The 25445-nt window shown below is 56.3% G+C and overlaps 1 protein-coding gene across 2 annotated transcripts; it reads right to left on the reverse strand.

Moving 5' to 3' along the window:
• Positions 1-91: 91 nt before the first annotated feature.
• NBEAL2 (neurobeachin like 2) lies at positions 92-25305 on the reverse strand. Of its 2 annotated transcripts, XM_015852954.3 has the most exons (55): positions 25058-25305; positions 20747-20835; positions 20354-20497; positions 19605-19686; positions 19193-19305; positions 19038-19120; positions 18451-18536; positions 17727-18000; positions 17545-17651; positions 17107-17190; positions 16938-17021; positions 16717-16815; positions 15402-15973; positions 15191-15323; positions 15002-15121; positions 14175-14502; positions 14005-14087; positions 13460-13552; positions 12822-12993; positions 12161-12294; positions 11924-12083; positions 11744-11846; positions 11091-11244; positions 10764-10922; positions 10524-10683; positions 10283-10368; positions 9494-10186; positions 9237-9415; positions 8989-9148; positions 7928-8065; positions 7525-7830; positions 7166-7315; positions 6233-6390; positions 6026-6150; positions 5830-5950; positions 5597-5754; positions 5177-5310; positions 4950-5057; positions 4740-4835; positions 4534-4658; positions 4321-4461; positions 4108-4238; positions 3924-4033; positions 3729-3846; positions 3558-3655; positions 3357-3473; positions 3196-3285; positions 3009-3118; positions 2716-2888; positions 2466-2560; positions 2244-2360; positions 1992-2153; positions 1766-1914; positions 1483-1618; positions 92-642 (listed from the first exon to the last, which is right to left on the reverse strand). In XM_015852954.3, the coding sequence occupies exons 1-55, from the start codon at positions 25106-25108 to the stop codon at positions 538-540; spliced, it is 8256 nt and encodes a 2751-aa protein (XP_015708440.2). In that variant the 5' UTR covers positions 25109-25305; the 3' UTR covers positions 92-537. The 2 variants fall into 2 exon arrangements, 1 of the variants encoding a protein (XP_015708440.2); XR_014943238.1 differs by lacking the exons at positions 92-642; positions 1483-1618; positions 1766-1914; ... (13 more) ...; positions 4740-4835; positions 4950-5057 and having other exon boundaries at positions 5220-5310; positions 7511-7830.
• Positions 25306-25445: the final 140 nt, after the last annotated feature.

Genomic DNA, 25445 nt, shown 5'->3' on the forward strand with positions numbered 1-25445 from the left:
CCCCGTGCCCTCACCGCATCCCAAAAACACAGCATGGAAGGGGGGTGGGTGAAAAGAATGTCCCTAACAGACACAGCACGGGGCAGACAAGGGCCTTGTGCACATTTATTTCTTATAGACAGATATATTATTCATTTTCTTTCTTTTTTTTTTTCTTTCTTTTTTTTCTGTAAAAGAGCTAGAAATTGATAGAAAAAACACTTTGAGGGGGGGGAGGGGGAGGGGAGTGCAGCCGGCTCCTGGCCAGCGGGTGGGGGGGGATGTGGTACCCCCTTCCCAGCAAGGGGCCCCCCCCAGCACCTCCTCACCCCCTGTGTCCGTGCTGCTGTCCCCCATCCCAATGGGGCTGGATAAGGCCACGGCATGGGGCCGAGCGTGCAGCCCCCGTGGGGCTCAACCCTCCTAACCTCACCCCCTGGCTTGCAAGGGGCTCAGGGCGCTGCTGCAGGAGGATCCGGGTCCCCCTTCATGCCGTGCCCCCCCAGGAGGGGCCGGGTGCTGTAGGAAGGCCATTGGGGCCGGGTGTGGGGTGCCAGCCTAGGACTTGCCCTCGGTGGGGTTGTACTCCGTCTCACCAGCAGAGACCTGGGAGATGCGGCGGGTGGAACGCCAGAGCCGCCGGTGGAACTGGCCGGGGCGCACCTAAGGGACAGGGAGGTCAGCACCTGCCCCACAGCCCATCCCCACCCCATTTCCATTCCCTTCCATATCTCCACCCCCATCCTCTTCCACAGTTCCAATCCCACCCTCATCCCTTTCTGTATCCCTGGCTCCATCCACATCTTCATCTCCAATTTCTTCCACAACCCCAAATTCATCCTCACTCCCCCATCATCCCATTTGAAGTTCCCATTCCAGTCCTTCCTCCGTCCTCTGCATCCATTTCCTGATCTGCATCCCCATCCGTATCCCCAGCCCTTTCCTCAACCCCATCCACAGCTGCCTTCTCTTCTCTCACTTCCATCCAAACCCCATACCCTTCCCTTGGGTGGATCCTCATTCCCATCCCCATCCCACCCACCCTGTCCCATCCATGCCATCCATCCTGTCTGCTCTACCCCACTCCAATCCATCCATTCTGTCCCAACCCAACCCATCCTGTACCAATCTAACCCATCCATTCTGTCATGCCCCATCCCATCCCAACCCTTCTGACCCAACCCAACCCATCCATTTTGGCCCAACCCAACAGTCCCCATCCTCACCCAATTCACTCATTCTGTCCCACGCTACCCCAAACCAACCCAAACTATCCATTCTGTCCCATCATCTCATCCCAACCCAACCCATCCGTTCTATCCCATCCCATCTCAACACACCCCATTCCCTCCCAGTCCAATCACACCCTACCCCATCCCTATTCCTCTCTGCTTTGGGAGTGAGGAGGACAAGCAAAGCTCCCCAGCCCAGCTGGGCACAGGGGTTGCATCCCTATGACCCTCCTCCACCTCCTGACCCCTCTATCCCTATGGCTGTGCTCACCTCTGCGGGTTGCCCGGCGCCCACCACGATCAACTTGCCATCCTCCAGCCCCACAAGGATGTGGCTCTTCTCCTTGGTCACCGACACGCTGTGGATGGGCACCCGCATGGGCACAGGGTTCACTGCTGGCCGGAGGCTACAAAGAAGAGAAGATGTGGGATATTGGAACCCATGGGAATCTCAAGGGGGTGTCAGCAGTGGGCAGGGTGGTGATGGGCTGATGGTTGGACTTGGTGATCTTAGAGGTCCTTTCAAATCGTAATTTGATGATTCTACCCCTCACCTCTGGAGGTCACGGATCTCCAGCCCACACTGCATGGTCCCCAGTACTACAAACTCCTCCATCACGCACATGGCCGTCACCTCCTGGTCCAGGGGGACGGAGGCGAGGTGCTTCCCATTCACTGAGTAGAGGTGCAGCGTGAATTTATCCTTCAAGAGAGAGCAAAACAAGGGATAATAGAGGGAGTGGGGGATATGGGGACACCAGCCCTGCTGTGTCACCTCACCTTCAGGGAAGCGCGCTCGCCCACGGCGCTCTGGGTGACGATCTGCCCCTCCGGCCCCACAGCCAGGTGGGTGATGGCAGCAGGCAGTGAGCTCTCACCAGGAGGCCGCAGGGACTTCATGAAGAGCCCCCGTTGGATGGTGTGAATGATGATGGTGCCATCCTAAGGGGAAAGGGGACAAGGTGGTGGTGGTTGGTGCTGCTCGGTGGCTGTGACACCTAGAGATGAGTCACACCACCTGCCCCAGCTGACCTTGGAGCCTGAGACAGCCATGTCCAGCTCGGTGCTGATGGCCACGCACGTCACCTCGTCATCGTGGCCGTACAGGACCTGGATGGGTTTGGGGGCCAAGCCGCTGGAAAACCCACCCTGGTGGAGGTAACACAGGGACCTCAAGGACCTTGGAATGCCACTGCACGCTCCCAGCAGTGACTGTCTTCATGTTAAGAGCTGGCACAAGGTGCAGCCCCTTACCTGCTGCAGGACCTGCCACACCATGCAGGTGGTGTCCCGGGACCCAGAAATGAGGTAGATGCCACACAGGTCGAGTGCCAGGCAGGTAACAACATCTGTGACATACAGGAAGATACTGTGAGCTGCTGCTCCTGTGCCAAGGTGTCTTAGCATCAGGTGGCACCAAGACAGATACAGAGATGGGAGTCCGGGGAGATGTCCCTGCATGGTCTCAGGTCCCCCTGGGACCCTGAGGAGGGGGTTACTGTACCTATGTGCCGGGTGATGTGCCCAATGACCTTCCCCTTGCCCAGCGAGGTAACACGCAGGCTGTTGTCCCAGTGTCCCCCACTGAAGAGCAGTTTCCCATCAGGGGACACAGCCAGAGTGCGGGAGCACAGGTCGGCACCGGGGGCAAAGGGGCCCTGCAGGAAACGCTGGGTCCTGGAGTGGAGGGACACGGGATGGTGACAAGGACACAAGCGGGTGAATGGTACCACCAGCACCCCAGGACACTGTGTGACCCAAGGAACCCAGGGACAGAGGTTATCCTTGTGGGCTCACTTTGCATTGGAGACGGTGGGGTCTTTGGTGAAGCTGAAATAGTTGGAGATGTTCTTGTCGTAGGGCAGCCAGCTGTGGGTCCCCAGCAAGCCGTTGGCACTCACGGTGACCTGGGCAGAGGTGGTGACAGCTGTGACACATCCCAGGGACACCCAACACTGGCATCCTCTAGTTCCCCTTTGCTCACCAGGACGTCAGGGGATCCCTGAGTGATGAAGGAATGCGCCTGGTTCTTGGGGACCACAGCTTGCACCAGGGACACACCGTCACTGATGCCCTGCAGGGAACACACAGTCAGTGAGTCCCCTCCTCATTGGTGCCCCCGTCACCCCATGTCCCTGTCCCCACCTCTACAAAGAAGGACTTGAGCTGGTCCAGGTTCTCAAAGACGTTGGGTGGACGGGTGTCCAGGCGCGCAAGCCTTCGGGCTGCGCTCTCAGCCGACATCCGGGCAGGATGGGGCTCCTGGGGGGAAGAAAGCCATGAAAATGGGGTAGCACCTCCTCAAATGAGGCAGTGGGCTTTGGTTTTTTGGAAGGAATGAGCCACCTTCAGCAGCTGGCAGGGTGTCTGCCCAAAGTTGCTGATGATACCCTCCAAAGCTTTCCTCTGTGTCTCATCAGCAATGGCATCCAGGTCCACAGCACCTGGGGAATAGGGAGATGGGGGTATCAATGAGGCCACCCAGAGGGCACCCCCCACCCTGTCCCCTCAGCTCACCCTCATATGTGCAGTAGTAGAAGACATTGAGGGCCTCCACAGCAGCCGGGCCTCGCTGTTTGTACCCAAAGATGAGATCGATCCACTCGTGGAGGTGGGCTGAGACGTACTCTGATTCCTGAATGGGCACTGGGTGTCAGGAGGGCTGGGAATGCCTGTTTTCCCCCCCAAAATGACCCCACTCCAGCATCTCACCAGGGCTTTACGGTGTTGGTAGATGAAGTCCTCACGGGATCGCGCCCACCGCGGCAGCACCACATCGCTCACCTTCTCGTTGGATATCTGCAGGCAGCCCAGATCGAAGCCTGTGGGCAGAGTGCAGACAGCAGTCAGGGGTACAACCATCCGGTCCCCATCCCCAGCCTGGTCCCTCCATTACCATTCTGGTTCTCCAAGAATTCAGGGAAGTAGAAGAATTCAGGGATGAGTTCCTTGACGTCCACTGGGTTCTCCATGCGGGCTTGCCATGCTGCTGGCACCGAGTGGAACTGCCGGTCTGAGCAGTCGAACCTGGTGGCACGGGGCATCTGTGGGACCCTGGGGGTGACAGTGGCTCTGTCCCAAGCCCTGGGTCCCACTGTTGGGTGCTCACCGGCCGCTCTGCAGCTGGATGTGCAGCGTGGTAAAGGGCTCAGTGCGGATCAGGTAGTGCATGACACCTGCTGCATTAGAGTAGTGCGTGCCATAGTGAAACTTGTCCACAGTGCCTGTGGGGTCTTCGAAGCTCTCATACCTGCAGTGGCAAAGCAGGGGGGGTCAGGGCCGGAGCTCTGATCCCCTGGTTCTTCCTTTTGGGGCTACTCACTTCTCCTTCACATCCCGTGCATGTCTCTCGTTGGCAACCCCAATGGGTTTGGACAGGTCCCGAAACACAGACGGGTTGGTGAGGTCAAGCGTCTCCGAGACGTAGTCCCGCAGGATCCAGGGGAACTGGGTGGGAAAGGAAGAAAGTCAGGCTGGGGGGCTCCCATGGTTGCTATTCAGCTTGGGGAGGGGACACAGAGTGCTCACCACAGGGTACTGTGAGAGGTCATTGTAGGTGCGTCCTGCAATTGTATTCAGCTGCATGAGGTACTCGAAGTTGGAGATCTCCCGCAAAACCCATTTCTGGAGCAAAGAGATGATGGCAGAGGTGGATTTGTGGGGCAGAAGATGGAGAAAACCCTGTATCTGCCCCCATGAAGGGCAACCCTTTGTCCTCTCTCAGGAGGATACAGATACCTGGGTGAGCCCTGAGGCCTTCAGCAGCTCCTGGGGCGAGCGGCTGCCAAAGTAGATCTGGTTGGGGGGCCGTAAACCCAGGATGCAGGAGTAGACCTTGTTCCTCACCTGCAGGGATGGAGACAGGAGCCCTGATGAGCTCAAGGGCCCCACATGGACACTGACATGGCCCTGGGACACTGAGGAGATGCCTGGATGGAGAATGGGGGGTGTGGGGGTGCTGTCACCTTCTTTTTAAAGTTGAGAAAGTAGTTGGCCTGGTCAATGAAGAAGAGCTCAAGTGCAGAGCGGCGCAGGTTGTAGCGGCGCAGGTGGACCTCACGCAGGTGGGACAAGGGGCGTTTGAAGTCATAGCCAATCCCTGCAGGGACAGCACAGAGCACAACAGGATTCACTGACAACACAGCATGGAGACAGGCAGGGGATGAGGCAGAAACTGGGGACAGCATCACCCCAGGGAGCAGCCTGGGGCTGGCCCAAACCAAGGAGAGAGCACCCCAAAAGGGTCAGCATCCACAGAGATGGACTTCAGGGGGGACAGGGGATGGATGGAGACATCTTCATCCCACTTGTGCTGCAAGTACCCACTATAACCTTCCTAAGACCAGTGATGAGGTAGAGATTGAGCCTCAGGCACATATTGTTACCTCCCTCTGTCTCCTCTTTTTCACTGCTGCCATCGTAGAAGTAGACGTGCTGAGTTGTCACCTCCAGGCGGCCAGGGACAACAGCCACTGTTGTGATGAGCTCGCAGTCCTCTGAGACCACCAGCTTTTCCCGCTGGTTCTGTTCCTTGGGCTCAGCCCTGGGTGACAAGGGGTGGTGAGAACACTCCCAGCCTGGGGGACCAAGTGTAATGATAGGGGATAGGGACACTCACTGGATGTCCAGGACAGGGAGATCCTCCTCGGCCAGCTGGTCATCCTCCAGCTCGCTCACCTTAGCCTCCTTGGCCATAGCGAGTGGGAGGGACTCGGCAGGATTGTGGAGGTTATCAGCTCCTGAAATGAGGAGAGATCAGTAAGCACCCCACTGGCAGAGGGAATGAGGGGTCAAGGAGCCCCCAGTTGCCTCACCCAGGTTGTCCCGCAGAGCGCTGGCCTCCAAGTGCTGGTCAAAATTCAGGTTGGGCACCAGCTTCAGCCGCATCCTGGAGTAAGTCTCAGCACTTGACAGCTTCCAGCGAACCTCAGGTGGGTTCCTGAGGGCAGGAGAGGGTAAGGCAGCCCAGGCTCCCATCTGTGACCCCATTGATCCAAGGTGGGGGGACAATGGGTACTCACCGGTCAGCCCAGGCAGAGCGAGGTGAAGTGAGGAGGCGGCACAAGGAGCGCCACTGCTTCAGCACTGTGCTGTGGTGGTTGTTGGCTTGCTTGAGCACATTGGCATGACGGGCATTTTCAGCCTTGGTGCGTTTTGCCACTGGCTCCAGAACCAGCTCCTGCCAAGGGAGAGGGAGGGTGATGTAAAGATGGGATCTGAGCAGGTCCCTGGGGCGTGGAGCGCATCCCTGGGTTGATATCTCAGAGCTGAAGAGCACATCATTAGGACAGTATCTCTTGGGGTAAGGAGGATGTCTCCAGGATAACACCCCTGGGATGAGGAAAACATCCCCAGGATCATGTCCTTATGCTGAGAGGCATGACCCTGGGGTGACCCTCAGATGATGTCCCTGGTGTGAGGAGCATGTTTCTAAGGTCAGGGATATCATCATACAGCTGTGCCCCAGGGATGTGGAGTACACTACTGGGATGATAAGCTTGAGATGAAGAACACATCTCCAGAATCATGTCCTCAAGGTGAAGAGCATGATGCTGGGGTGGGGAGCATGTCTTTTGGACAATGTCCCCAGGACAAGGAGCACATCCCTGTAATGACATCCAGGGGTGAAGAGCGTATCACTGGGACAATATCTCTGAGGTGAGAAGGATGTTCCCAGGATAACATCTCTGGGATGAGGACCACATCTCAAGGAATGTGAGGAGCATGTCCCTGGGGTGAGGAGTATGCCCTCAAGTTAAGGAGCACAACCCTAGGATGACATTCTGGAGTGAGGAGCACATCTCCAGAATTATATTCCCAAAGTGGCGAGCATGACCCTGGGGTGAGGGAAAGGAGCATGCCCACAGTATGACACCCTTGGGTTTAGAACCATGGCCATGGGACAAGGAGCCCATCCCCATGGTGATGTCCCTGTGGCCAGGAGGAGGCAGTACCTGGAACATTTTCCGGCTGTCTGCCTTGTCCCGCTCCCTCCGCAGGGAGCTGCTCATCATGGCATCATAGCAGGCGTTCCAGAAGTTGGACATGTGGTCGTGGCTTTTGGCAAATGTGTCCATCTCAAACTGGGCCATGGTGGGCTGCACCTAAAGAGCAAGCAGGGAAAAGAGAGTTGTTGTAGGATGAGTTGGCACCAGCACCATCTATTGTTCATCCAGCTATGAGCATCTCTTTTTTGAATGGAACTGTGTTGTCCCAGCCCAGTGCCAACAGTGAAACCCAGTTCCAGCATGTTACTCAAGTTTAAGCTTTCCCAGCACCCCAGCAATACCATCCCATACCCCGTGGCACCCACGTGCTTCTCAATGAAGCTCCTCCACTCAAGGGTGGTGCAGAACTGCTGGAAGTCCTCATAGAACGTGGGGCTGCCATTGGTGGGAGGCAACGAGGGCAGGAACTGCTGCAACTGCAGGGTCTCGTAGCACTGATCCATAAGCGTGCGCACAATGGGCACCAGCCAGGAGAAGGTCTCTGATTTGGCATCCAGTGAACGTTGCAGTGGGGTCTCCAGCTTGCCCAGCAGGTAGCAAGCTTCATCTTTTTTGGGGGCTGTGGCAGTCTGCAGCAGACTGTGCAGCTTCACATAGGCCAGTGAGTGCAGCTTAGAGTTGGGGGGGACACAGAGAAGATGGGACATTAGCTGGAGCCATCCAAAAATGCTGAAGTCTGCTCTGGAGCCCAGGGAAGGGGTGACCTACCTGCGGGTCCTGCAGTAGGGTGTAGCCCACCAGGATGCGCAGCCCTGTCTGGGCCATCTCCTTGAGGTCAGAGGTGCCGTTGGCCAGGTGGTACCAGACGCCCAGCTTGTCTAGCAGGCTGCTCACCCCCTCATAGATCTGTTGGGGATATGGGGGGACACAGTGAGTCCTCACAAAGCCAGCAGGTCTGTCCCCAGCTCCCAGACATTGCTGACTTTGCTTGATGAGGGTTTGCATTATGGGTAGGGGATGGGATGAAGGTTTGGGGTTAGGGCATGTTTGACATCAGGGTAGCAGGTCAGGGCTTATGGTAATGGTGTAGAGCTAAGATTAAGTTTTAGGATTAGGGTTAGGGTTGAGGTTTAAGGTTCAGGATTCAGATTTAGGAGGTCTAATTAGATTTCCAGGTTATAAGTTAGGGTTTAGAATATAGGGGTAGAGTTATGGGTCTGACTATAGATTTTAAATGAGGGACAGGGTATAGGATTAGAGATTGGATTAGGCATAGGGCTTGGGCTCATGTTGGTTTTGTAGGGTTAAGGAGTTAGGATGAGGGTTTAGGGCTAGGTTATAGAATTGGGGTTCACAGTAAGATTGTAGTGTTAGGCTAAAGGTTTTGAATCTGGTTTATAAGTCAGATTTATATAGGTTATGGGTTAGTGCAAGGTTTTAGAATTAAAGCATGGGTTAGTTTTTATGATTAGGTTTATAGGCTACAGGTTAGGGGCAGGGTTGGGGGTCAAGTGTTAACAGGGTTAGTGGTTAGCATTAGGATTAGGTTTACAACAGGGTGTTCTGTTAGATTTAGGGTTAAGACCTATGGTTAGAGCTGGGGCTTATGTGTGTACAGATGGGATTACGGTTTAGGGTTAGTTTTAGAGTTTAGGGCTGGATTTACAGGTTATGGATTAGGTTTTAGGATTAGGGCATGGGCTAGTTACTAGGGTTAGGCTTGTGGTTTACAGATTAGGGGCTGGGTTTAGGGTCAGGGCTGGTTTCAGGGCTAGATACTAGCACCAAGGTGTAGGGTTCAACCTGGGGCCCTGCCTGCAACCACACACCTTCTCACTCCACAGGGCTTGGTTGTTGTGTCCCTCAGAGAACAAGAAGTCCTGGAGCAGCCGTAGCAGCTTAAGTGCATTGTGGGTGAGGCCGGGTAGCATGGCTGGCCCTGACTCCTTCAGGTCCGTCAGTGCTGATTCCAGCATCATCTCCAGCAAGCTGTGGGACAGCAGGTGGCTCTGCAGGGTGGCCACCACCCCGGGACACCCTACAGTACAACCACAGAGCCTGCATTCCCCCTGCAAACCTGCGCTTGATCTCATCAGGGGACCGCACCAGCTCACACGCTGTGCCCAGCTTGGTGAGGACGGAGAAGACCTGGCCACGCTCCCTCCATGCAGCATCATCACAACCTTCCACCCCACGCCACGTCACCGAGAAGATGATGTTGGTCAGGAGGTTGCACAGCTCCTCCTCAGGTGTTTGCTGCCAGGGGAGGGGGAAAAGCATTAGAGATTTCCAACAGTATCACCTTCCTGGGCAGTGCTGTGATTCAGGGCTCACCTGGGGGTTGCTGGTGTTGGAGATGTTGTCACTGGGCAGAGCATCCTGGTAACTGCTCTCATCCAGCACGTTGGAGAGGCTGGAGCTCTTGCGGTTTCGCATCCCTGGAAAGGGTTTGAAGCTCTCCAGGGGTGAAGGGGTTCCGGGGCCGCTGGCGGGTGTCTGTGCACCACTCTCAGCTGTGGCAATGGAGCTGGTGCTGGCCAGGTCGAGCCCCAGGTCGAAAGGTGAGGTGGAGAAAGGAGAGAGTGGGTGGTAGACACCATCAAAGGGGACATCCCCGGGGTTGGAAGAAGAGCGGCTCGCTCGGTCGGAGGAGTCGAAGGACTTGAAGTTGTAGGAGTGCAAGGACTTGGTGCGGCCGCTGGGCGAGATGGAGTGGTCGGAGAAGCCCTCAGAGAGCTCCTGGTCTGAGGCTTCGTAGCCCAGTGGCAGGAAGACATCCACCTCCTGCAGCTCGGCTGGCAGTGGGCTCATGCTGCCCACATTGTCCTTGCCCACCTCAGTCTCCTTGCTGGGGTGGTCTGTGAAGCGGAGGAGCTCGAGGCAGCCCCCACTGCCCGAGTGGCTGAGGCTGTGCTGGCGGGACTCATAGGACTCCTTGACATACAGCTTAGTGAGTGTGTCCTGCCAGCCCGCCAGCCTGGCCAGCTGCCTCACCATGTCCTGCTGTGCGTAGATCAAGTGGAAGAGCTGCAGAAGAAAGTGAGGGATCCAATGGAGCCACCTCAGCTCCTCTCAGGGTGGCTGGACCCTCTGAATTGGCTGGGGATGGATGGCTCTGCTTACCTTGCGGCAGATATCGAGCCGGACGGTCAGATCAGCCCGGTGAGACAGGTAAACCACAGCCACCAGGTCCTTGTAGTTAGGAGGGTCTGCAGGCAAGGAGAGAGAGCTTTTTGTCTCCAAAAGCGATCAAAGGCCCCCAGGCTTACCCCCAGCTGGTTGAGCCCTGTGGTAAGCCAACAGGATGGCCCTTGTGGTATGATTCAGGATGGGACAGGGTAGATTTGGGCAGGACACACGGTACCTGCCCCAAGGACCTGCTCTGAGAGGCAGCGGAAGAGCAACATGGAACAGGGGATGTCGCTGAGGCAGGCAATGAGCCCCTGGTACCCAATGTCCTTCAACTTCAGGCGGCTCTTGCAGCGCTCAGGGACCTTCTCATACTTCAGCATCTTGTAGAGCACCTGGCAAGGTAGAGAGGGGTGGTGATGCTGTTGTAGGGACACCCCCAGACTCAAGGGACAATACCAGAGACAAGTCTCACCCTGAAGACTCTTTCTCGTACTTCATCTGAGAACTTCTTCTGTACCAGCAGTGAGAAGAGGACTTCCACATGGCCTGGCTCAAAGAGGAAGGCAAAAAGCTGCTCCTGGGAGGGTGAGCCCTTCAGCAGGCTGTGTATCACCTCCAGTGCTCCGCAGACCTGCAGGCAACGGGGACGGCTGCATGCTGTCCTCCATGCACCCCACCAATACCTCAGTGTCTTTTCCCCACTTGCCTGTTGACCACTGCCAAGAGCAGGGTCAGCCCTAGTTGTCTGAAGACAATGTTTGGGGTGGTTTGGTGGGACCTGGATGGCCAGAAGTCATACCTGCTGCTCATCCTGTGCTGCGGCCAGATAGTTCAGCAAGCTCTGCATCTCCTCTCCAGAGAAGCTCCTGCAGAAGAAATCCTTCACCAGGCTGAAGAGGGATGTCTGTACTGTTTTGATGTCATCAGTAGCTGTGGACTTCTCCCTGGAGGAACTGAGGAAGAGATGCATGTGGAGGATGCCCCATCCCTGCATACACTCAAGGTCAGTCTGAACAGGGCTCTGATCAACGTATCAAGCTATAAGTATCCCTGTTCACTGCAGGAGAGTTGGGCCAGATGGCCTTTATGGGTCCCTTCCAACTCACATTCTATGATATTCCCACTGAGGAGTACACAGCTGCCCTCTTTCTCCTTGTCACTCATCATAAGCACAACCCCAAGTTCCAACAAGAAGCCTGAGCAGCTCCTAGACAGTGAACATCCCTTCAGGCCAGCAACGCATACAAGGAAACATCTACCCCATGTACCAGGCCTCTAAAGGGACAGGGCACGGGGAACAGGAGTGCCTATCACAATGCTTCCATGGCATGCTTGCAGGGGGAATATGATCCCAAATAAAAGCGTCCAGCCCAGTGTGCAGCTCCCAAAGACCAAGCCCACCATGGTGCTGGTGTCTGGGGGCTGATATCCCAGATACAAGCAGCAGCTCACCCATAGTATGTCCGGATGGAGTCGAGGATGTATTGTACCCCATATTTCTTGCGGATGCGCTGCTTGTGGTCCTTGATGACATTGGCCAGGTACTGGATGTGACCTGCATGGAGAGGACATGAGTGGCGCCGGTGGCCACAGCACCAACCCAGGGATCCCTGTAGGTGCCCCTGCTCCCACCTAAGCGGACAGCAAAGTCACTGTTGCTCCAGATGCGGAAATCAAAGAGGAGATGCTGGTAGAGGAGGTGCAGCAACAGTCCACTGCCCTCAGAGGCCACTTGCTCCATCAGGATTTGCGAGGCCATCAGCGTGCTCATGTCCAGCAGCTGGCTGGACACCTGCCCAGGGTGAGAAGGGAGGTTTGTAGCTTGGAGAGTGACCCAGGATGGAGCCTGGTAGCTGTGGCAGCCCCCACCTTCTGCAGCAAAGCACCGACGATGGCCGGCCCATGGCACTGCACCAGGCTCTCCTGGTTCACTGGGTGGTTGCGTATGAAGTTCTTCACCAGCAGCAAGAAGGCAGCCACGCTGTTCCTTTCCAGCCTGCTCTCTGCAAGGCACAGGGCAGAGCTGGGTGCCATCAGCCCTGCTCCCTGCAGGCTCCTTCCCCCATCTGGGCATTCTGGTGACCCTGTCACTGCCTTTTCTCCATGTACTTGCCACCCCATTCACCCATTCCCCTTCAATTTAACTGAGTGGAAACCACAGCTGCTCTGAGCTACCTGAAAGTTATTAGGGAGAAATCTCACGTTTCCTATGGGGTGTAAGGATTCTGCATGAACCTAAGTCTACAACAAGACATCACAGACTACAAGCAAACTCAAAACTGGAGGTAAGCAAACTTGAACCACCTTCACCTTCTCAGAACCTCTCACTTATGACTAATTTGGTCATAATAACCTTAAAATAGGTCAGCAAAAGCAAGGCTTCTCCATGTATTTTGGTGTTCTAGACAAGATTTCTCTTGTTTGTAGTAAATACCAGCCAGGCGTAGGCAGCACCTTTCATGGCAGTGGGGTTATGTCCAGGTACCCGAGCAGGGTGGCTCCTGCCCCACATCGCCCTCAGAGTTCTTACCTGAGGACCTGCCCAGTGGGATGAGCATGCCCTGGGCATTCCTGGAGGACGTCAGCTCTGGCCCTACCAGGTCATTGGTCTCCTGCTCATCCTCAGCTTCCTCCTTCTTGGTCACCACTTGCTCAAGGAGGGGCAGCAAGACACCCATCCCACCCACGCAGTTGACCACATCCTGCCAAGAGAGGTGAGAAGCTTTGCTGTCTGCCCCTGGGTGCTGCGTGGTGATGGTCGTGTATGGAAGGCAGCTGCACATCCACCCAGGGCCAGGGATTCCCAGGATCTATCCTGCCCAAGGCATAAGGCCCTGTGGCCAGCAAAGAGTGAAGTGTGCCTTGAGCTATCCTACAGCACACACCTCCAACAGGTTGTTCAGAAGCACGTGTTCCCCTTCAATAACCACCCATAGAGCCCAGTCTGGACACTAAGGACCCACAAGGCAAAGAGGTCCTTGGGAGAGCAATGGAATAGCTGGACTTTGGTGGACCCATGGGTCCTTGGTGGAACCAATACCATGTACTCCCCCAGTCCCCCTGCTGGGGAACCACCATGGCCATGTAACACCCCACAAGGGTCCTGTCCTGAACCCAAGGGTACCCTAGGCCACGGGGTCAGGATGGGCCACCTGGCACTCAACGTACCTTGACATCCCAGTTGACCACCTTATGCCCTGTCAGCCTCCCGTCCAAGCCATGGCTGGGAGAGAGGTCCAGGCAGATGTTATTTCTGCAGGCCTAGAAGAGAACATCCCAATTTATGAAGACAGTGGACGCTTGTTGGGAGCAGGACAAGAAGGAAATTAAAAGAGGGAAGACTTAAAGATGTTAGAAGGAAATTCTCTACTCAGAGAGTGAGTGGTGAGGCACTGGAATGGGTTGCTCAGAGAAGGTGTGGATGTCCCATAACTGGCAGTCCTCAGAGACAGTATGGTTGGGGACTAGGGCAACATGATCCGGTGGGTAGTGACTGCCCATAGCAGGGGCTGGAAGTGGATGGGCTTTAAGGTCCCTTCCAACTCAAACCAGTCTGTGATTTTATGGTTCTATGATATGATCAGTGTGTGACTCCAGAAAATCTCAGTGGGAAAAGATGGGAAGGGATGGACATGGGCTCAATGTCCCCCATACAGAGGAAGGTTCTGGTGAGTTCAGGCAAAGTAGGAGCATCTTGATAGGTCTGTCCTCACCTGTGGGGTGTAGTACAGCAGGAGCTTGCTGCTGAGCTCCACCAGGTCACCTTCCAGTGTAAACGGTGATGCGATGTTTGGACCTGAGTGAAGAAAGAGGTGTCAGTGGGGAAGGGCTGGAGATGTGTTTGCCACCAGCAGCCTCACTGATGTGCCCAGCCCCTACGTACCCAGGCAGAAGAGCGCCTTGACCTGGGTTTGCTGCAGCACTTCACAAAAGATAGCCACAGAGCCCAGGTGGCCCTCAAGAGAAGTAGGGGTGCCCCACTCGGTATCCTGGCTGCCAGCTGCCGTGGTGGACACCACCCCCTCCGTGGGGGGCTGCAGGGGAGTCCAGGCGTGGGGACCCAGGGTGGCAGGGAAGGACTGTGAGCGGCAGAGCACGGGGTGTGGGGGGAAGGTCAGCTCCAGCCCATGGGACGGCGGTGGGTGGCTGCTGCTGGAAGCCGTTGTGGTGGTGCGGTGCCCCGCAGAGCCAATGCAGCAGGAGGTGAAGGACTGCATGGGAGGAGAGACCATAGAATCAGTTCAGTTGAAAAAGGTTATCAAGTCCAACTGTGACCCTAGCACTGCCAAGTCCAGCTCAGTACTCCAACTGCACCACATCTACAAGTCTTTCAAATACTTCCAGGGACAGTGACACGAACTACTTCCTCACAAAACCTGTTCCACTGCTACACAACCCTTTCTGTAAAGTTCCTCCTAATATCCAACCTAAACCTTCCCTAGCACACCTTAAGGTCACTTCCTCTTGTCCTATAATTTAGATATAGATAATTTAGGCTGGAAAAGACCTCTGAGATCACAAAGTCCAATCCCTGCCCACCCTCACCATGCCCAGTAAACCATACCCCCAAGTGCCCAAGTCTCCACAGTTCTTAAAAACCTCAAGGGATGGTGACTCCACCACTTCCCTGGGCAGCCTGTGAAGAAGCAGTGCTCATTTCCCAGCCAGTGTCACAGAGCAGGATGAAGCAGTGCTGGGGATGGCCCTGACCTCGTGGAGGGATGGGAAGCGGAGCTGTGCTGTCTTCCGTAGGTGTCCATCCGCATAGATGCTGACCACATTCTGGCCGAACGGCCGGCGGCCAGCAACATGGACAATGTCAATGCAGTGCTGTGGGAACAAGCAAGAGGTGTGAAGGGTGTCCTCCATCACGAGGATGGAGATGGGGACATCACTCACCCAGGATGAGTCGTTGAAGGCCACCTCTGGCAGTGCCACCGTCATGTAGTCCTTCTTGGTGCAGACAGCCACCACCAGCATGCCATCGGTGGTGAAGAAAGCCTCAAAGCCTGTCCCACTGGCTGTGAAGAAGCTGAAGAGAGGACAGAGCAGTGGGGACGGTCGCATCTTATCATCCTCACCCTCACCACCCCATCCTCACCATCCTCACCTGTAGAGCTGCCTCCTCTTTGGCCTTGCCGGTGGCCCGAACTCCTCCTCACTGAGGCAGAGCCAAGCATGGAAGGCAAAAGCACCTCCAGGCCACTTCTGGACGGCGGGCACCATGATCCCTGCCATGCCAGGAGTCAGGTCGAAGTACTGCAGTGCCCGTGGGGGTCCCTCAGCCCGTGCCATGCCTGAGAGCACCCGCAGGACAGGTGCTGTGTATGGGTGGGCACCTCGGCCCCGTTCACGCCGTAGCAGCCTCAACAGTTGCCGTAGCTCGCCAGGTCGGATAGAAAGCCTGCCCAGCACACGCAGCAGCTCCAGCAGGTTTTCAGAGCAGGCAGGTGGGAGTGCTGGTTCTGAGGCCAGAGCAACCAGCAGGCTGCCCACCATGCCTGCCTTGACACAGGTGAGGCGGCTGGGCAGGGAGGCTTCACATAGCTGCCGTAGCCGCTCTGAAAGGAAGAGCTGCAGCTCACGGCATGTCAGTGCTGGGAGCCAGGCCAGAAGCAGGAGCAGGGGCTGCTCGTTGCAGATGGGGCGGGCTGGGAAGGAGCTGTGGTCACCTTCAACTGCCTGCCGGAATACAGAAGATAGTCAGTGAGGTCCTCACCATATGGAGAGAGAGATTAATCCTCTCCTAGCCACCTTGGATATGTGGTGGAGACCCTTGTGCACCAAGCACCTTGAGAGACGCTCATGAGCCAAGTGTCTTGGGAGGCCCTTGTGCACCAATCATTTTGGGGGACACCATGCTTCAAGTGTATTGGAGACCCTCACGCACCAAGTTATCTTGGAGACTCCCCTTCATAAGGCATCTTGGGGACCCCTGTACACCAAGCATCTTAGGAGAGCCTTGTACATGACCGCTTTTGGGGGACCTCCCTGCACCAAGTGCCTTGGAGACTCTCTGCAAAGCCCTTTTGTGCATTGAGACTTCTGGAGAGCCCCCTTCACCGAGACTCTTGGAGACCCTCATGCAACAAATGACAAGATATCCCTGTGCACCAAGCACCTAGGGAGAATCTCCTGACTGCACTGAGAACCCTGGAGACCTCTGCACACCCAGCAGTCCCACAGCAAAGAGCACAGCATTCAAATAGGCTCAAATCTCCCAAAGCTGAGCATGATTCAAAGTTGAAGATGGTGTGATCACCCTCGGAAGGAGACCCAGTGGAGACTGGAGATGAGAAAGAGGGCTGAGACCAGCCTGTCTGCTCCACTGAGATGCCAGCACAGAGCACTTTGCTTGGAGTGAAGGAGAATAGGGCCTATGGGAGATGGGGGGGGGCTTCTGGAACAGTTAAGAGAATGTTTACCATATTGAGGAGCTCCTGGAGCAGGCGCTGCGTGGGCTGGCCCTGGCTCCTCAGCACCTCGTAGAGATGGGCATAGCCGATGCGCTCCTTAAACACCTCCTGCAAGCATGCACGTATATGAGGTCCTACAGCAGCCCCAGGGCAAGCTGCATCACCCCAAAGCATCTATTTGGGTTGAAAAATCCCAAACCCATTTGTGAATATCCACATCCCATTCCCACCTTTGCAGAGGGTGAATTGCTCATGATGGCTGTGAGCACACTGATGGCATGGACTGCGATGGCATCGGAGCTGCTGTCAAAGACCTGTGGGACAGTTGGTAGGTCAGCTGTGGGCATCACCCCCTAATCCTACCAGGCAGCTGAGCTGTGGGGTAGCTTTTCAGAATACCTGCTGGAGCCCATTGCTGGCTGGTGGCTGCACGGAGAGCTCACGGTAGGCTTCACTTGCATCCTGTGGACTGTTGAGGTAGAGCTGGGGTGGGGAAGACAGAGACCAACAGGGGATGGTGAGGGGAGAAAAAATAGGGTTATGCACCATTCCTGCCCTGTTCAGGGGTGCTGGATGGTGTTGGAGTGGCTCCACCCCAGCACTGCTTGCAGTGCAAGCAAGAAAATAATGCAAGAATGACTTTTTACATGGGCAGACACTGACAGGACAAGTGAAAATGGTTTTAAACTAAAAGAGAGGAAATATAGATTGGATGTTAGAGGGAAATTCTTTACACAGACTGCTCAGAGCAGCAGTCTAAGACTCTGTGGTTGATTCCATGACCCCATCTCAAAGCCCGACCCTGCTGTGTGCAGGCAGGGTGCAGCACGCTGGTACCTTGCTGTTCTGGAGGAGGCGGATGATGTGCTCAAAGCAGTTATTGCTCAGGAAGACGGCTTGCAGGACAGGCCGGTCATCACAGCTCAGCATGGCCGGGATGGCATCTACAATGGGCAGAACAGGGAACAGGGCTCAGCACCCACCCTGACCCCCACCCAGCTCCCCAAAGCCCAACTTACCCAACATTTGCACTCGCAGTGCAATGAGCCCTCCAGCCACCTCTGGTGACACGGCAGTGGGGTCAGCATTGAGCACTCTGAAGTACCCATCCAGCAGCATGCGCAGGGGCACAGGACCAGGGCTGCTGGCATGCAGGGCATGCACTGCTGCCACCACACTGCGCAGTGTCAGTCCCAGCAGCCCAGAGCATGGTGGTGGCCCTGAGCTCACCCGGCGCAGCACTCCCAGCAGCACCTCCAGTGCTGCCGGTGTAATGGCTTGCAGTGCATTGGACTGTCAGGGAGAAAAAGAGGACAAAAAAACCCCTCAAATCTCTTTTTTATTTGTCATAAAATCCCACATTTAAGCTATGTTAGGTGTTTCGGAGCTGTTAATCAAACTCTGCTTTCTTAAGCACTGGGTTGACTAAAACTTGTGTGTGCTCAGCACTGATTTTTCCAGCTAAGATGATCTCAGCTGCATCCCAGATCTGAACTTGTTGTTGCTGGTGAGCAAACTCTGCTGGAGCAGTTTCAGTTTAGACAACTCCCTACCTTCATTTTTGCTTCTTAAGGTTAAAAGCATGAATTTTGGCTTGCAGTTTTACCTCTGATACTATAAAGCTTTGGAGAATTAAGGTATTTAATTGCAACAAAGCATCTCGCTTGTAGTAAATGAGGCTTTGCAGTTTAGTCTCAGCAAAGTTTGGGGAGGGAAGGTTTGTCTCCCATGTCCCCATCCTACCTTGGCCCCAGAGAGGATGGCTCCGAAGAGGTGGATGAGCCGGAGCTGGAGCTCATCGGGGAGCTGCCCACCAGGCTGGAAACATTCTGCAAGTACAAGAGAAGCAGCAGAAAATAAAAGGCAAAAATTCCCCTTTCTACCCACCCCACGACCCACCCTTAACCTTGTTGCTGATGGAGGGGGGAGGGAGCATGAACCCCTCAGCTATTTTTAGCATTGGCTGCAGCATGGGGAGATTTCTGTTGTAAAATCTAGAGGTTTTGGTTCTACAACAGGGCTCAGCTGGGGAGTGGGGATTCACAGCCAGCACCACTAACAGCTCTCCGGGACTTTAGGTGCTTTCTGCAGCCCCCTATCCTGGAGGGGGTTTCTATTTCACAGCTCAGTGATGGGGTTTTCAGAGCTTCCCCAGCCAAGCTGTTTCTGTCAGGTGCTAACCAAAATAGGCCCAGCACTGTACACCATAGTGCCCAACAATGGATTTAAAACTCAGAGTTAATCACGGTAATAAAAAGACCTCAGCTTTCAGGGATTGCTGCCCAGCTCACACAAAGTAGGGGGCCTGCAGGGAGCAGTGATGGCTGTACCTTGGAAGAAGGCGTCGAACTCGGGGGGTAAAGCAGCAGGGGCGAACTTGTACTTGCTCTTCTCCTTCGTGCTGACAACTTCTCTGGAAGGAGAGAAATGAGGAGCAGGGAGAAGAAGGGTACAGGATACAGGGATCCATGGCCCTGGTGCTCACCCGCTCAGCTGTCGCCGCCAGGTCTGGTAGGGGTCAAAGAGGCACTCGCAGAGGTGCAGGCCATACAGCATCACGCTCTCCAGCTGTTCCCCATCCTCCTGGCCACAGCGCAGCTGTCAGGGGCAGGAAGAGAAAGGTTAATCCCAAATAACACCCCCAAGACCCTGCTATTCTAGTTTTGTCCCATTGGGATTCATCCCTGTGTATAAAGATGCCACAAAGTGGTACCCAAGCATCCTTTTGCCCCCAGATGATACCCAACAGGATTTAAGCTTGCACCCCATCCCACTTCTTTCCTCCCATCCGCTACAATTTGGGGTCAGGTGGGTACAAAACAGCCCCTTCCTCATCCTGACCCCATATTTGCCCTCCCAGCACTGAGGATTGGGGTCGTGGTGATGGCAATGCTCACCTTGTTCGCACAGATCCGCAGCAGTGCCAGCACCTCTGGGATGAAGCCGGGGGTTTTGTCGGGCTGGACATTTTCGAGGTTTCTGCAAGGTGTAAATGCCATGGGGGAAAGGGTGGTGAGGGAATAACACACCTAGAGAGTGGGATAACTGCCTACCAAGGCCACGTCCTGGGCTGACCCCATCCTCCCACGCTACGCAGCCAAACCCAAAGCCCAGTGCAGTCCCATTGTTCAGAACCTGGCTCCCCTCCAGTGCTAAATATAAAGGCTTTGGTGGCTGGGAGGGGGGGACAAAAGGACAGTCCCCTTGCCGGGGGGGCCTCCAGGGATATTTTGGCTGCCAAGGATCGGGTGGGAGCAAGTGGAGGCTGCCATCAGCCTTATCTGCTGTGTGCAGGCAGCGGCGCCAGGAGAGCAGCGGACAGGAAGGGGCCAGGCGGCCACAGGGGCCCCCCCCCGGGAGAGGAAGAGGAACAAGCAGGGAGTGGCTGCTTAATGGGAAGGAGTACAGAGAGGGATGCGATGCACTTGGGGGGCTGTGATGCACCTGGAGGGGGGACACGAGGAACATAAGGGGATAAGATGTATTGTTTTTCAGGGAGGGGGGCTGGGGGGGGAACACAATGCACTTTCAGAGTGGACTTTTGAGAGGGGAATATGTACTTTTGCAGGGGGAGTGACGCACTTTTGGGGGGGGGGGGGGGGGGGTATGCAGCTGGGATCTGTTTATGATGGGGTCCTGCACCCACCTGCAGATGATGATGAAGAACTTGAGGAGCAGCAGCGCTTGCCCGAGGCGGGGGCCCTGCCCCACACACTGTGCCAACCTCTGGCTCAGCACCTGCAGCACTTCTCGTGGCAGCACTGGGATCTCTGACACTGCCTCCTCCGGCCTGATGGGGGCAGGGGATGGAAAATAAGTGAACGAGAGAGAAGGGGAAAACAGACAGGATGGGACCTACCCCCACCCCACACCCGGTGCTAAAAACCTCCTGTCTGGGGCCGGATGGTTGCAAACCGCAACGGATGAACTGCAGCAAAACCCCAAAGCTGAGTTCTGAGTGGTTGGGGGGGAGGGGAATAGGAAGGGAGAGGGGAACGGGTGGTTTATGGGGGGAGGGGGAAAGGGGGTTCACCCTCACCTGCGGGGCTCCAGCGAGGGCACGGCTATGACCTTCTCGAAGTTCATGACAAAGGCCTCCAGCCACTGCTGCAGGTACGCCAGGTCCTTCTGCAATAGGGAGACTCCAGTCATGTTTGTTCTCTTATTGGGGTTGGGGGGGGTCCCTTGTAGTGCTCACCCCAAAAGGGGTAGATGGATGCTGGCCAATCAGCTCCTACTTGGGGGAATCCATCCTCCAACCAATCAGCACAGCCCCTTGGGAACTGTTGGCCAATGGGTGTCTGGCAGGGATCCAGTGCCATGAAGGCTGGCCAATCAGAATGCAAAACAACCACAACCCCAACCCCTCCCCCCCTCTGTACCGGTGGCCAATCAGCACAGCAAGTGACCACACACCCCTGAAGCCACCAGCCAATCAGCACGCAGAACAGCACAACCTGTGGATCTGCTGACCAATCAGCACGCAGAGAAGCAAAAAACCTGTAGAGCTGCCAACCAATTGGCACACAGAGCACCTAGTTACCAGCCAATCAGCAGCAAGAGCACCTAGCTACCAGCCAATAAGCAGCAAGAGCGCCTGGCCCTTTAGGATGGCACTGCCAATCAGCAGGCGGCATGTGGGCCCCACTCCTTATGGGGTTGTGCAAGGGGTGATTCACCCAGCGCTGTACAGCCATGGTTCCTGGGTGTCCCCGTGCCCATACAGCACTATGGAGTCACCCACGTCCCTCTGCACCCCATAAGATGCCCTTGGGTTTCCATGGACCCCACAGAGCACTGTAGGGTCACCTCATCCCATGCAGCACCTTGGGGTGACCCATGTCTCCATGCACTCCACAGAGCAGCCTGAGGTGTCTGTGCACCTCTGCACCCCATGCAGCACCCTGGGGTCACTCCATGCTACTGTGCAAGGAATGGATGTCCATGGACCCCATAAAGCACCATGGGATCATCCAAACCCACACGTACCCCACAGAGCACTTTGGAGCCATACATGACCCCATGGGGCACCCCATGGTGTCCACAAACCACAGCAAGTACATTTCAATCCCCCACGCCCTCGTGCACCCCACAGAGCACTGTGGGGTGACCCACATCCTTGTGCACCTCATGGCCATGTGCAGAACCTTGGGGTGCCCCACATGTTTTGGGGTCACCCCTGTTCCCATTCACCCCATGAAGAACCCTGGGATCACCCCATAAGCACCGCGGAGCGTCCATGCCCCCGTACACCCCACAAAGCACCCTTGGGTATCCACACACCCCATGGAGCACCCTGGGGTGAACCCTATGCACCCTATAGAGCACACTTAGATGTCTGTGCACCCCATACGGAGCACTGCGCTCACCCTGATCCCACACACCCCAACCCTTGCAAAGACCATCCCTCCACCACCACTTGTAGGTCCACAACCCCCCAGCACAAGCCCTTTAAAGCCCAGCATCCCACAAACACCTCACCCCCCCCCCAGCAGCACGCAAACCCACCACCGCCCCATTCACCGGAGGAAAGAGCTCCTCCCCACCACCACAAGGTGTGGGGTGGGGGAGGAGGGGGGCTCACACCCCATTACCTGCAGGGGGGACGTGGTGATGGGACACCCGCACGGCTCCATTGCCCCCCAGCGCCGCCACAACCAGAGCAAGGACGGGGAGCGGAAACGCGAGCGGGGACACGCGACGGCAGAGCCCAGAAGGGGAGGGGGGGAAGAAAAGGAGGGGGGTGATGTTATTATTATTTTTTTCCTTCCACTCCCCCCCTTTAGTTTGCTTCAAACACACGAGAGACTCAGGAAATGCCAAGTCACTCGTGGCCCCAACGACATTTCCTCCGGGGGAGGCTCACGCGGGGCTGCTGTCACCGCTGCACAGCATCCCGCTGTGCCAATGCCACCCTGGGGACACCCAACCCTATGGGTGCAGCAAGTCAACCCCTTCCCAACACCCCACCCCAGTAGCATCCTGCTGTTGTCCCCCTATAATGCTGTCAGCACCACCTTACCGTGTACCCCTTGTCCCCATGCTGGCGTCCCATGGCGCGCCGCTCACCCCCGCTGTGCCCGCCCCGCTGGCAGAGCCTGTTGGGTGGCTTTGGGGCTCAGGGCGCGGAGCCGCCTGGGAACGGTGCTCTCAGAGCCAGCAAATCCGTGCCATTGTCCCTAAGGGGTGACCCGTGTCCCACACACCCTATAGCTCAGTCCCTATGGGAGTTCACATTGGGGTCTGGCACCCAGCAGTGCCGCTGAGGTTTGGTACCCAATGTTGACCCCGTGCCCACCGCGAGTTGGACCCCATCCTCTCCAAAGCCTCCTCAAAGAGGCTGGTAATTAACGAGCTTCCTTCTAATCACGGACACATCCATAGGCAGCAGGCAGGGTAGCTGCTTGGGGGTGTCACTGTGGTGACCTGCCTGGGGGGCATGGCACATAGCCCCATAAGAGCACACACATCCCAATGACATGGCACTGTGCACACCCTGATGGCACAGCACATGTTCCCATACCAGCGTGCACAGCCCGACAGCATGGCACCTGTCCCCATAACAGCACACACACCCTGATGGCACAGCACATGTTCCCACAAACACCCAAATGCCATGGCACACGTCCCCAAAAGAGCATGCAAACCCCAAAGGCACGGCACATGTCCTCAGACAGCAGTGCAAACCCTAATGACAACGGCACGCGTCCCCATAGGAGCACACAGACCCCAATGGCGCAGCACACAGCCCCATGGCGTGGCACCTGTCCCCTTAAGAGCATTCACATCCCGATGGCAATGGCACCTGTCCCCATAAGAGCACACACATCCCTATGGCACGGTGCATGACCCCATATAAATGGGTATACAGCCCCCCAGCACAGCACCTGTCCCCATGTGTACCCCCCCATCTTGACCCCCCATCACATCCCAGTTCCATACTGGCTCCCCCCCATCTACTGACTGCCATCACTTCCTCCCCTGTATTTCACCATTCCCAAATCCCTTTTTCTGCCAATATTCAAGGATTTCCTCACAGCGCTGTTACAGGGGGGGGGCAGGGAGGAAGAGGGGACACCTGAAGACCCCCGGAATTATGTACAGGTACAATCCCAGTCCAGACGAAGCCCCCCCATACTTCACTTAACAAGCTTCAATCCTAATAACACCGGTGTGAGACCAAAAGGCGTCACCACTCGTCCCTATAAGCCATGCCGGGTGCCAGCACCACCCAAAATGCACCGTTTGGACCCCAAAAATAAGGATGGGGTGGGTGGGGGGCAGCTGGAGGGATCCCCAGAGGTGGTTGCTATGAGGATTTGGGGGTGGGGGATTAAACCCCTTGTCCCCAAATCATTGGGGATGCCCGCCATGTGGGGATGAACAAAGCTTTGGCAGCTCGAGTGGAATTAAATCTAATGTATGGGGGTGCGGGGGGGGCAGAACGCAATGAAGTGGGATTCCCCCCAAAGCATAAGACCCCATAAAGGTGTAGGGCCCCCCCCCCCCCCCCTTAGAGCAATGAAGCTCCAATGTCATCGCGGCCGCACCTGCTGCTGAGAGGGGGGATGGACACAAGCAAAGGGGGGATGATACGGAACCTTCCCTAAGTGGGGGTAATGGGGTGGGGGGGAGGGAAAAAAGGGGTCTGCTTCCCCCTTGTGCAAGGAGAACCAGTCTGGGGAGGGGGGCACTGAAGCCCTGAATGGGGGGGGTGGGGAGGATAGAGGGGTTTCAAGGCTTTTTTTGGGGGTGTGATTTAGGTAGGGGGGGGAATATCACTGAGTCCCCGATGATGGAGGGATATGGGGTGAGCACCTGAATTAAGAGGGTGATGAGAATTTGGGGTGGGGGGCTCAGAGCCTTGGAAATCTGGAAGGGTGAAGTGGGGGGGGATTAAATCGATGGGGTGAAGGTATGGGGGAGATTGGGGGTCACAGAGCCTCCAATATGAGGGAGGGAGGGCATGGGTATGTGCTTACAAATTGGGGGGGGGTTCTTGAGGACCCTCAGGTGCAAATGGGGGAATGCAGAGCCCTCAAATCGGGGAGGAGGACTGGGGGATTCAGTGGAAGGGGGGTCTCAGAGCTGTAAATATGGGAGTGCAGGTATAGGGGGGGATCTCAGAGCTCTTAAATTGGGGGGTGGGGGGATATGGAGGATCCAGAGCCCCCAAATTGGTAGATATACCGGGGAAGGGGGTGGCAAAAAGGAGGGGCAAACACAGAGAAGGGGCTGTGGGGGGGGGGGGGGGGGGGGGGTGCAGGACATCTGAACTGGGGAGGAGGAGGATTGGGGTTGATGGGGGGGGAGGAAGGAAAGGTGTGTGTGTGTGGGGGGGGGGTCTCACCTTGGCGAAGTACAGCATCCAGAGCTCGTAGAGCCGCTCCCGGGACGCCATGCCGGGCCGGGCCGGACCGGGCGGAACGCTCAGGGCCCTGCGGCCCCCGGGGGGGACATAGCTGGGGGGTGAGGGGCTCAAGGGGAGGAGGGGGTGAGGGGGACGGGTTAATGCTGGGGGTAGGAGGGGGCTCGGCGGTGCCCCGGCACGGCTCGGCACGGCTCAGCTCCGCCCCACAGCCGGACCCGCCCCCAGATGCAGGGGGGCACCTCCACGCCTCCTCCCACCCCCCATAGGCTGCAGGTGGACCCCATAGAGCGGATAGAATTAGAGGAGGGGGCTGCCTACCCCACCCCCCTACCTCCACCCCATTCACCCTCAGTATCTCTCTGAGGGT

This window comes from Coturnix japonica, chromosome 2 (assembly GCF_054131305.1).
Source record: "Coturnix japonica strain WE chromosome 2, WE-NBRP24, whole genome shotgun sequence".
NCBI classification, from domain to species: domain Eukaryota; kingdom Metazoa; phylum Chordata; class Aves; order Galliformes; family Phasianidae; genus Coturnix; species Coturnix japonica.

Bases quoted from the DNA above. Each gene is read 5' to 3' on its own strand.
- NBEAL2 (XM_015852954.3), bottom strand. From the start codon at position 25,108: ATGGCGTCCCGGGAGCGGCTCTACGAGCTCTGGATGCTGTACTTCGCC. The intron at 19,121-19,192 runs GTGAGCACCAGG...CTCTCCTTCCAG, and splicing joins TGGCGGCGACAGCTGAGCGG to AGAAGTTGTCAGCACGAAGG. The intron at 1,915-1,991 runs GTGAGGTGACAC...TCTCTCTTGAAG, and splicing joins GCGAGCGCGCTTCCCTGAAG to GATAAATTCACGCTGCACCT.